This window comes from Capra hircus, chromosome 25, assembly GCF_001704415.2.
Source record: "Capra hircus breed San Clemente chromosome 25, ASM170441v1, whole genome shotgun sequence".
Lineage (NCBI taxonomy): Eukaryota > Metazoa > Chordata > Mammalia > Artiodactyla > Bovidae > Capra > Capra hircus.
Window position 1 is genome coordinate 16,792,438 of NC_030832.1, and position 12,554 is coordinate 16,804,991.

A 12,554-nucleotide genomic window follows, 5' to 3' on the forward strand; every position below is an offset into this window, starting at 1 on the left:
AAATGCACTGAGACACTATGTATCAAAGCAACTCAGTTTTTGTTACTCAATGCATGAGTAACGCACTTCATAAATAACCACAAAAAAGCATCACTAGTATTGATTTTTTGGTTACAAAAATATTTTAGCTGGTAAGCATTTTTATAATACATAAAAAATATGGAATTTATGAATAATGAGAATGGACAGTAATTAGAACATGCCTAATACAAAGTAAGCCCTCAACACACATTTGTGATTAGAATTACTTTAACATGCAAAATGAATCACTGCACAAAAGCCCTCATTGCCTCTGCACCCAACCCTTGTCATTTACTGAGCCTTCACTAAGGGCGAGGTCCTCTGCTAAACACTTCACACATGTAACCATGTGTCCTTCTTCTCACAGCCCCACAAGGTATGTGCCATTTTTATTCCCATTTTCCAGGTGAGGAAATAAAGACTCAGAGAGGATATGTGATGACCTGAGGCCACACAGCTTGTCAATGGTACAGCCAGGATTCAACGGCATGCTGCTACACTGGTACTCTTCTCTCAGCCCAGTTATCAATTCCTTTTCTGAAGAGCAACTAATTTTGTGATACTAATAATATGCAGTAATACTAATAATATGCAGTGTTTATTGGGTTATATTTTATAAGTCAGCCATCTGGCTAAGTGCCTTATATTTGCGATCTCCCTGAACCTGTTCAATGGTATCCTAAATGAATTACTATTATTACAACATTTTAGGGATTAGGTAAAGTACAGCCCAGAGAGGTTCAGTATCACACCAGTGTCTCAGGTGAGCTCCATTTCCCAGTGGAAAGCAGCCCACCAGTCTCGATGGTGCTCTTGCAGAGCCCAGGTGGTTCTCACTTACCAGATGATCATGAAAAAAGGCACTGCAAAGGCTTCCGAAGTGATGCCATAAACCAGCGTCTGCAGCGAGTTGGGGAAGGTGCTCACTGTCTTGGGGACCACTTCCCAGGTGGTGTTGAAGTTGGTGAACGGCCCACAGGCTTTGGAGGAAGGGATGCTGCCAGGACACAAAGCATGGGGCTCAGGCCAGGCCTGCAGCACAGGCTGGGCAGCCCTCCTCTGCACGCCCACAAAGCTGCATTAACAGTGGCCCACAAGGAACTGCCTCACGTTATGGGCTTTCTGGAATATCCCAGTGAAAAATGCTTTACCCTGAAGTCTCAAGTCCCTAGACTTGATTTCCAATTTATAAGAAATCGAGGACAGAAGGTCAAGTTAAAAAAGAGTTACCATATATGATCCTGCAGTCTTACTCCTAGGCATATTTCCAGAGGAGACTCTAATTTGAATAGATACATGAACCCCAATGTTCACTGCATGGAAGCAACGTAAGTATCCACCAAGAGATGAATGAATAGGAAGATGTGGTACACACACACACACACACACACACACACACACACACACACACACAAAATGGAGTATTATTCAGCCAGAAAAAAGAATGAAATAATACGATTTGCTGCAAATAGATGGACCTAAAGATTATCATATTAAGTGGAGTAAGCCAAACAGAGAAATGGTATGTGTAATCTAAAAAAAAATTAATGAACTTTTTTACGAAACAGAAATAGACCCACAGACATAGAAAACAAACTTATGGTTACCAAAGGAGAAGGTGAAGAACGGGTAGGGATAAATTAGAAGTTTGGGATTAACATATACCCACTACATACATATAAAACATAATCAACAAGGACCTACTGTAAAGCACAGAGAACTATATTCAATATTTTATAATAACCTACAAAGGAAAAGAATCTGAAAAAGAATATTATTTATATAACTAAATCACTTTGCTGTACACCTGAAACTAACACAACATTGAAAATCAACTATACTTCAGTTAAAAAAAAAAAAAGAACCTGTTACTCGAAGATAGATACTCTGGTGATAGTCTAGAACAGCAATAAATTGAGCATCAGAAAAAAAAAAAAAAATCACGATAAATGACACTGTGAGAAAACAGACAGCTCTAGAATGAGGGGAGACCACTCTTCAGCCTGTTAATTTAGAGGTGAGGAAACGCGCCTTGACTTTTTGAAGAATTAAAGGTTAAAAAAGACTAAGGAAACACAGTAACCAAAAGTAATGAGTAAAACCCGAAAAAGAGCCTCATTTACAAAATAAAGCTCTAAAAGACTATTTGGGGACAACTGGAGAAACTTGGCAATGGCAGGAATATGGTATAGGCATTAATTTTCTTAGGTGTGATAATGTTATTGTGGATACATAGGAAGAATGTCCTTACTTTTAGGAAGTGAAGGTTTAGCTATTTAGGAATGAAATGTTATGACGTCTGCAACCATGGTGTGGTTCATCCGCACATACACAAAAGGTATGCATAGAGAGAAGAGAAGACAAATGTAGCAGGATGCAACAATTGGGACATCCAGGTAAAGGGTATATAAGCTGTCGCTGCTGCTGTTGTTTTCAGCTTTTCTACAGATTTGAAAATTGTTTAAATAAAAAGGGAAAAATAGAATTACAATGGGAAAAAAAAATTGAGGCTTGCAAGAATTGCCTATAGTCACATCACAAAGTTCTGTGTAGGAAATTTTCTACTGCAGCCCTATTTTAGGGATAAAAATAGATTCCTGGAAACAACCTAAATGTTGTTTAAGAAAATGGATGAGCAATTTGTGATCCATTCATACAATGGAATAAAGAACCACCGAGAGGGACACACACACACATATAGATATGACTGTCTTAGACAGAAACTAAGTAGCCGGAAACAGAATTGGAGGATGAATTTCCACCACATACTCGTCTATACTTTTCCAATTCTATGCCATGTGAATGCATTTCTTATTTTAAAAAGTCAAAGTTAAAAAATTAAAAGAACAAGAGTTCTGTATGTGCTGGCCTGGAAAAGGACGTAATATAAAAGTGAAACAAGTTAAGTTGCCAAACAGTATTATTCCATATGCATCAAAAAATACATTTTTCATAATAAATCTCTTTAATTTATACTCTTTTCTGTACAACTTGAATTTTTCAATGTATAACATACTACCATTACAATAAACATATATAGACTTTGGTCACCTGATGCGAAGAACTGACTCATTGGAAAAGACCCTGATGCTGGGAAAGATGGAAGGCAGGAAAAGAAGGGGACGACAGAGGATGAGATGGTTGGATGGCATCACCAGCTTGATGGACATGAGTTTGAGCAAGCTCTGGGAGTTGGTGATGGACAGGGAATCCGTGCTGCAGTCCATGGGGTCACAAGGAGTCGGACAGGACTGAGCAACTGAACTGAACTGACACAGACTCAAATTAGTTTAAAAACTAATAAAACCTGAGAGAGGAATTCAAAGCTCTAGGCTTTTCAATTAAAGATGAAGAAATATGGCGCAGTGGTAAAGACTCCACCTGCCAACGCAGGAGGTGCAAGAGACGTGGGTTTGATCCCTGGGTTGGGAAGATCCCCTGGAGTAGGAAATGGCAATCCACTCCAGTATAAGAAAGAAAAAAAATGAAGAAATGGGACAAAATAAGATAAATAAAATGAAGAAACGAAATTCCATGAGACTAAGACAAGGAGTGGCAAACTACAGCCCACAGACCAAATCTGGCCCACAGTCTATTTTTTAAAGTTTTACTGGAGCATAGTCTTGCCTGCTGGCTTATATACATAGATGCAACACAGGCTGCAGAGGTTGCAACATAGATGATATACAGTCAGTTGAGCCCAGTAAGTGCTATAGGAACCATATAGCTTGCAAAGGCTGTCGTTTACTCTCTTTCCAGCGTCTGGTATAAATGGTTATAACAGAAGAAGTGGCGTCACTGGGTCTGGAACCCTCAATTTCTCATCCTCAGGACTGAGCATTTCCCCTTTCCAAATTCCGCTCTAGATGATACACTCCGTGTGCCATGTCTGAGTTGTCTTTATACCCCCAGCACCTAGAACAGTGCCTGGTACATAGAAGACACTCCAAATCTTCTCAGTGACCATGCATTATCTTTACAATCAGAAACAAACAATCCCAAAGGCAACCAGAAGAGAGGTCCTAGGAAAAGGGATCGGGTGGAACAGACCCAAACAACACTCTCAAAACCAATGGGAAACCTCCAAGTCCAAGTTCAGAAGTGAACCAAGATATTTCATCATCCAGAGGGTGATTCCAAAACAAAGGTGGACCTGACAGCCAGGAGTGACTTACTGACCTCTGCTGGTGCCAATAAAGAATGCAAAGAAGGCTTTAACACAAAAGAGGGGCAAGTCAATAAGGGAATGTTCTAGAAAGAAAGTCATATTTACCGTGCCATGCTGATTGTCAGAGGTATAATTGCCAAGCACAGTCCAATCAGCAACACCAACAGGAAGAAGAAATTAGAATTGGATGCTCTGAACTGCCTTGGAGAGGGTCTGCAGGTATAAAGAAGACTTATCTAAGGAGAGAAAGGAAGAAAGAGGAAAAATGAAGAGCACTGCTTCTCCATAAATGAGCACAGTCATGCATTACAGGGGGAATATAAATTGGCTATAACCTTTCCAGCGGGTAGTCAGCAATATAGACCAAAATGAAAAAAATCGCCAAAACATATGTATATGGTATTTACTGCTACAGTTGTTGATAACAGGGAATAATTGAAAGCAACCAAAGCAGCTATCACTGTAGTTCCTAAAAGGTTAAAGTGACCCATACAATGGAAAGCCACCTAGCCCTTAGAAAATACAAGAGAGCTTTACCTCGTATAAGGCACTGTCAAGTGAAAAGCTGGGATGTCAAAATTTTGTACTGTATGATCTCATTTGTTTTTTTTAAAAAATGAATTTTTAAACATTTTACCCTAAATTTCTTTTCTCAGCTTTACTGAGGGATAATTGACAAAATTATAAGGTATAGTATACTACGTGATATTTACAGTATACAGCACAAAGATTTGAAAGGATTCAAAAAGTGTTCTCCTTAGGGGTTTAAATATGTATTAAATGTATACATACCAGAATAGGAGATAATTTGCTTGCATTTTTACATGCGCATGGATTTTTCCTATATATTAAGTCTTTACTGAATTTGTTCCAATAATGTTTCTGTTTTTATGTTTTTGGTTTTTTTGGCTATGATATGTGGGATTTCAGGCTCTCTGACTGGGGACTGAAACGTCACCCTCTGCCCTGGACCCCCAGTGCATAAGTTCCTTTCCTGTATATTAAAAATAGATATTTCCAATGAGGGAAAGACTTGAAGGGGAGATTAGGTGGGGCGGGGGAGAGAAAGAGGCACATCCTTCCTCCTGAGTATTGCAGAAAGCTACTGTCTCAGGAGCATCAAGCTCCTGTGACGGCGGCAGGCAGAGCATCTTGTGAGCCGAGGGACCCTGGCGTCTGGTCAGGGTGTCTGGCGGCAGCTGGCCAGTCAAGCTGGGGTGTCAGAACTCAGTCCAGCGCCTGTGACCCATTCTTTTACCCCCGCGCTGTCTTTACTGAGCTACGTGCTGGGAAGCCACTGCCTAACTGATACTTTCTGGAAGAAGATAAAGTTCCTACGAGCTTTCTGGCATCCACTTCTCCTACGGGGACTTTAGCCAACTGAGTTTTCAAATGAAAGCACTGGAACATTATTCAAAGACCACAACAGCTGGGTAGAAAGTATGACCCAATGAAAGGCCCAGCCTACTGGATTAAGAGCATAGGCTCTGAAGTGAGGTAAACTTGGGTTCACATCTCAGGAGTCACTGATAAGCTGTGTGATCTTGGATCAGTTACTTAACCTCTCTGAACTTCAGCTTCCTAATTTATAAAATATGGTTACTATAGTACCTACTTTAAAGTATTACGTGGTCATCTATATAGTGGTTCAGCAGAGTGAGAGGACACAGTATTATCATGACCTGTTAGTACTGTTGTACTTATTAATAATACTACTATTACTTCCATTTTTTAATTCCTAGGGCCTGGTATACTAGGTGCTCAATTATGCTGGGCTTATTAACAGAGGGTACCTCTGAAAGAAGGGATGGAATACATACCTGCACTGTTTAAATGTTTACCAGTGAGCATATATTACATCTATAATTTTAAAAAGTTTGATTAACAAGTCAAGATAAATTAGTCATCTGTAGGGCTACTTCACCCACTGAGCCCTTAGTTCAGGTATAACGCCTACAATGTATGAACTGTTTGAGGAGCCACATAAATAATTGAGAACTGAAAATCAATGCACCAGCTCCAAAAGCCAAGCAGAAAATTAAATAATTTTAAATAATAAACCTTTTCTTAAATATCACCAAAATGAACCACTGTAGACGCTTACTCCTTGGAAGGAAAGTTATGACCAACCTAGATAGCATATTGAAAAGCAGAGATATTACTTTGCCAACTCAACTCTTAGCTATATACAAAAACATTTAAACCATAGGAGCAAGACCATTCTTCAACTCTCAAAATGATAAAAATGTGAAAATCCATTCAAAGATTTTTTTTCCACATTAAAATATATATATATATCAAATAAGGGATGCAATTCTGATACATCTGATGGGATCTGGGTGGGCTCCAGGCATGGGTATGCTGAATGTCCTGCAAGATCAAGAACGGTCCGGGTTATCGACCCCTCAACCCCACCTCTCCTTACCTCTTTCACGTAAAAGATGATAATGAACTTTAAGGTTGCAATTGCAGGAAGAAGGGGTGAGAAAAAGGCTCCGATCCAGCAAATGGTTTGCCCGTAAACAATCCCCAGAACATTATCAGGGATGGCAAACTCCTGCTCTCCCCAGCACTGAAAAAGCTTCCAGGAGGAACAGTAGGTCACCAGGATCCTGCAAACAAACAGTACAGCTTACCACCCGGACTACCAGCGTCGGCCGAGGCACAGGACCACATCCACACAATTAGGGCTGTTTCCATGGATACTCCTCATGCAAACTGTTAGTCACGTGTGTAGAAGATGCAAAGGACAGTGAACTCTGGAGTCATTAAGACTAGGGTACAAGTCTCAGATCTATAGTTTACCAGCCAAGTGACATTAGACAAGGCTCATTTTTCTCATCTGAAATGTAGGGGGTTATAACACAGCTTACTGCACTGCACTGTCTTGACGGTAAATGACCTGGGCAGTCTCTGTGTACAGCGCTATTGTTCATCCACACAGATTATGGCTTACAAAGGACCTATCGCCCTGTATGCCACTCCTGGAATCCTAGAAGCTTCCTACGGAAACCCTAGGACCAGGGGCCTGAGGTAAATACACACAGCTATTCACTGTAGCATTATCACATATTAACAAAAGTACTGGGTAACAACCTAAGTGCCCATCAGCAGGGGCTTCAGCATCAAATTAGAAGCAATGTGTACAGCGGACTATTAGACAGTCTTTAAAACATATGAGGAAAACATGTGTCCTGACATGTAAAGTCATGGTATTTTGCTTGCGTCGGGAAAAAGCAAGCTGTGGACCCATGTAAATGTAACATGATCCCATCGGCGGGCGAGAAAAGGACACTTTCAGCAAGACTGTGTTTACTTACATGCGTATTTATGTAAATATGCTTTTGTTTTCTTTTTAAGGATGGCTGGATCTACCCGCAGGTGTTAACAACGGCCACCTCTGAGGGGTGGGGTGGGTCTGGGGAATTAGGGGTAAGGTAACAAGAGGCCTCTCACTACTCTCAGAATTTCTGTATTTATTTAAATATTAAAAAATTGTAATATAAACATTCACATCATATTTGTGTAATTTTTTTAAAAGGACAGTTTCTTTTTCAATGTTTACTTTTATGGGTTTATTGAACTTCTGGCATAGGCCAGGAGAATTTGTACATGTGAGTAAAAAAGAATTTGTACATGTGATTAAGTGAACAGTTTCACTTAGAGCTCAAGAAGATGCTGAGAAAAAAGAATTTTTTTTAAAGAAGGCATAGTAATGATAATCCTGATGGTGACAGTTAATGATTTGTTGAGTTTTGTGGCATGGAGTGGTCTTAGTACTTTTATCTGCATTTTCTCATTTAATCTTCACCAAAGGGGTATGAGATGGATACTGCCAGTATTCCCATTTCACAGGTAGGAAAACAGGCACAGAGCTTAAGTAACTTGCCCAAGATCACGTGATGAGGAAACGGGCAGTGCAGGGCTTGAACACAGATTAGGAAATGCAGTCTCCACTGCGGCCTGGAGGGCCTGCACTAACAGGGCCCGGGGCTGTGACATGGCAAGAAGTCACCCCGAGGGCGTCCCCCGGAAAGCAGCCTCATTTCTGCTCTTTGTGCTGCCTTTCAATGGGGCGCATAATGGACTCGGGGTGACGGCCTGGAGCTGTCTGAAAGGCGCCAGTGGTTGTCAAGTGGTTTCCAGGATGTGGAGTCATCCAGTACTTTGTGAAGAGCAGCTGTGACGGGAGCCTGTTGTAGGGGGTGAGGGGCAGGGGGAGATAAGAGGGGTGCCCCTCACACTTACTTTCTAGGGAAATCCACAAAAAGTGTCACAGCCAGGATGATGATGAGGTCAAAGATCATCAGCTTGTACATTTCCTGCCCAACTTGGGTCTCCCAGCACTGAAACCAAGAGAGAAACAAGCCTGACTTGGAGCAGAAAAAGCCGGGTTCTACCGAGGTCATTTGCAGCCCCCGATCCTGTGCCTCTGGAGGCCACCAGCCAACACTCCCCTGAGCTCCAGCACGACGAGGGTTTTCAAACCCTTAGCAGTTCCTGGTGTGACAGACTCAGCTACAGAGCAAGAAAGAGGATCACCTGGATTCACACCCTCAGCTCCATGGGCTGTTCTCTCGACCTTAATGCTACCGCCCCCCACAAATGACCCACCTCGTAGGACGCCCGTCCCCCCAGCCTCACCGGGTAGAGTTTCTGGTTGTAGCCACAGAGCTCACACAAGTAGTTGTCACAGGATGTAATCTTGGAGCCCAGGGTGAACACCAGCACACAGATGGTGGCCAGCCGCATGAAGACGCACCTGCAGGGAAGAGGAGAGGCGGGGAACATGGGATGAGAAGGGCTTGGGGCAAGCTGGACCCTCAGAACAGGGCTGGGTGCAGAGAAGTTGCCTTTCTTAACAGCAAACCCACAAATGGGCACCGGGCTTCAGTTTCGGATGATGAGCAAGTTCTGGAAATGACGGTAGTGATGATGGCACAACACTGAGTATGTACTTTGTGCCACTGAATTACACACTTACAAGTGGCTAAGACGGTAAATTTCATGTTATATATATTATCACATTTTTTAAAATGCAAAATAAAAAAAAATATCAGAAAGCTGGGAAGTCCTGAGTCCATGATGATATAGCCATGCTCAGAACAACTCCTGTAAAGAACTAACTGAATTTTCTAAGTATCAGTTTTGAAGATGGCTTAGGATATATTGAGAAGTGGGAAAAAAAAGTACACTGCAGAGTCTCAGGTAGAAACAATCCTATTTTTAAAAGAAAACAAAACATGTGAATGTTGGCATGAACAATAGGAACCATGTAGATAAGGGCTGCTGGGGGGAAGTGGATTCAAGACAGGAGGGCAGAGGGCTCATTTTCTTTAAAAATGGTTCACTTATTGTTTGGTTTATAATTTTTAAAAAATTAAATGAAATAGAAACATTAAAAAGCGTGTGAGTTGGGGAGCAAACCTATACCATCCATCTGGTATTCTGTCCTCCTGGGAGGTGTGAGTACCCAGCATTGCCAGGGAGGCTTCCATAACTCAAAACTCATTTGGAATCTAATTAAAAAGTCTGAATCCACAGTCATTATGACGAGTGGATATAGAAAAACAAAAGACACATACAGCAACAATGATCTAAACCCCAAATAAAGAACATTATATAAGACAAATGCCCCAGCTTCTCTCACAAACCAATGGCATAACACAAGGGGAGGGGGATTTTTGAAAGGACAAGAGAGACTTAAGAAACATTAACAACCCAACACAGCAGGGGGCCTTTCTCTGGATCTTGATTTGAATAAACCAAGACCAACCAATCACAGAAAGCTCTCTGCAGCTCCATCAGGGACCTGACAATTCTATGAGGCATGATGATGGCTCTGTTCAAAAAGAAAAGTCCTTGTCACTTTAGAGATACACTGAAGCTTTTATAGGTGAACCATGTTGCCTGAGATTTGCTTAAAATATGCCAGCAGAGTGGGGGAACCACATGAGAGAAGACTAGCAAAATGTTGGTAAACAGTTGGAACTAAGTGATGATCACACATAGGGGGTCATGATACAGCCCTATTTGAAAATTTCCAAGATAAAAAGTTTTCTTTTAAAATGCAAATACCATCTGAGGCATTTGAGAAGCAGAAAGAAAACATTCCAGTTTCACACAGTCCCCACCTGGTCCTCCTTAACTCATGTGTGTTAACTCCCTGGGTCCAGCTTTACACTTGGCATTTATTTATTTTTAACAAAACCAAATATTTTTTAGTATGAGAAGAGATATAACAACAAATTACAAAAGGGCAACAGTAGCACACACAGTCGGTGTCTGGGCCACTTTTTTCTCAGCATTCATTCCAGCAAAAGTCTCAGGTTCCTACTGCAAGTTTCGAGCGTAACTCTGTTCCCAAGGCCCACGCATTGGGGCCGTGGGATAGAACTCGTGGGGGAGTTAATGCCCTTGGGACTCAGCCACCCTTAGGCAGGGGAGGGTGAGCATTTGTTGAAGGACAAACATTCTACTCAGTAGGAAAACCCTAAAGATATTTTCCATGCAAACTCCCTGCGCTGTCCCGCAGAATCGAGCCCCAGTTATAACTTCCCAAACAGCATACCCTTTATTAACTGCCTTCCCTTCTCTCCCACTTCCTTACTCTCCTGCTGGTCATTCTAACATTTTCAGAGCAACATTCCTCCAAGGACCCACCCTATGCGCTCAGCTGTCAGTGTGCTAATACATGAACCAAAAATACACTACAGCTCAGTAGACGCTTAAGTCAAAGAGATTTCTCTGCATGTGAAAACTCTGAGTCATTTGTGGAGACTATCTGAAGGCTAAAGAGGATTTTTGACCCAGCAGGGAAAAAGGTACCACAATTGATTAGCAATGGCTGCTGTGGGCAGGGGACGTGACGAGTGGTGACCTATTTGGCATGCCTAGGCATTACCTAAGGATTGTCAGCCGGATCTCAAAGCCTGGGGAATAATCCTCATAGTGGATGATCTTGGCAAAGATTATCGGGGTGATAAAATTGGCCAGTGTGATCACAATGGAAGGCAAGTACAGAATCAACAGGTTCTCTCCAAAAACCATCTTGTCAATTTCCTATGAAGATAACAAAACTGGTCAGGAGTACAATAAATTGCATCACAAATAAACTGACCTTAAGAGAACACAACTATACATGTGTCAAGTCATTATGCTCAACACCTTAAACTTACACAGTTGTTGAATGTTAATCATATCTCATTAAACTGTAAGAGGGAAAAACACCCAAATACATTTAGCAAATGAAACAAAACATTTTTTCATTCAACACGGCACCTAAAACTAAGCAATCTTCTTCCTTGGGTGTTCAAACAGAGGAACCATGATCTAGTACCATACTGAAAGAAAAACAAGCTCTACTGGATTTATTAAGGTGAAATATTAAAAAACCCATGCATTCTGGATCAATGGGTGATTTACAGCATTTTCAAGGCTGTAATTTTATTTTTATCCCAGATAGCCATATATGTCACCAAAATTCTATTATTATGAAAGGAGCGAATGGCTACTCCAGGTCAATTAGCACTACAGCCTTGAACATGCTGTAAATTACCCACTGATACACAATCTATCTCCCTAGGTAAATGGCTACCTATCTGACTAAATTTTGGCCAAAGGGATATAAGTAGAAGTTTTCAGTGCAACCTCCATGTGCTGCCCCCCATTGCCTTCACTTCCTCCCCACTGGCTGGTGGGCCACCCTGTGCCATAAGGAAGGCCACGTCCTAACGAAGGCAGAGCTACAAGACGGAAGGAACCTGGGCCCCTTGACGGCTGATTTCATGAAGCAGAGCCACTAGACCAACTAGGAATTTTTAAACCACTGTTATTTTAGGTAAATTGAGGCCCCTTTACCTAGCTACTAAAGTAGTACAGTTGGGGCTTAAATCCAGGCAGTTCCGCCTAGACTTGAATACCGTAAATTCCAGGAGGAGTAGGTACCCCAAACAGTCTATTTTGGATGCTTTTTTCCCTACTGAAAATAAAAAATTGGTCAGTCTGATTTTAGGTTTTTTGTCATATCAGCCAAACGTATATTCCCATATGTTAAACAGAATGATGATAGTTATCTCCCTTGCAGGTTTGCAATACACTTAGCATACATAACGCCCTACTGGAGTAAAAGTTAAATTGACTTGCACGGAGCACTTACTTTTTTCATGTGTTCTTGAGAGAATATAGTCGCTTTGTAGATTGCATAAAAGCATGCTGCTAAAACGGCCAGCACAATACAGTTCAAAAATAGTCTCAAAGAGTAAATTCGTATTGTTTCTTCCGAGGTCCTTTCTGCTATTTTTTGCCGTATTCTTTCCTCCTCCAGATCTGCCTGAGAATCAAAGAAAACTCATTTGTGAGCACT

General features: G+C 41.4%; 1 protein-coding gene across 3 annotated transcripts in view; it reads right to left on the minus strand.

Moving 5' to 3' along the window:
* TMC7 (transmembrane channel like 7) overlaps positions 1 to 12,554 on the minus strand; it is a 54,027-nt gene that overhangs the window by 4,928 nt on the left and 36,545 nt on the right. For 2 of the 3 annotated variants that reach the window (XM_018040998.1, XM_018041000.1), the window contains exons 8-14: positions 12,348 to 12,521; positions 11,094 to 11,251; positions 8,834 to 8,951; positions 8,438 to 8,535; positions 6,615 to 6,801; positions 4,295 to 4,425; positions 863 to 1,018 (exon numbers count right to left, since the gene is read on the minus strand). In XM_018040998.1, coding sequence (XP_017896487.1) covers positions 863 to 1,018; positions 4,295 to 4,425; positions 6,615 to 6,801; positions 8,438 to 8,535; positions 8,834 to 8,951; positions 11,094 to 11,251; positions 12,348 to 12,521 — 1,022 coding nt within the window. The remainder of the gene's footprint in view (positions 1 to 862; positions 1,019 to 4,294; positions 4,426 to 6,614; positions 6,802 to 8,437; positions 8,536 to 8,833; positions 8,952 to 11,093; positions 11,252 to 12,347; positions 12,522 to 12,554) is intronic. The other variant, XM_018040999.1, reaches the window with a different exon arrangement.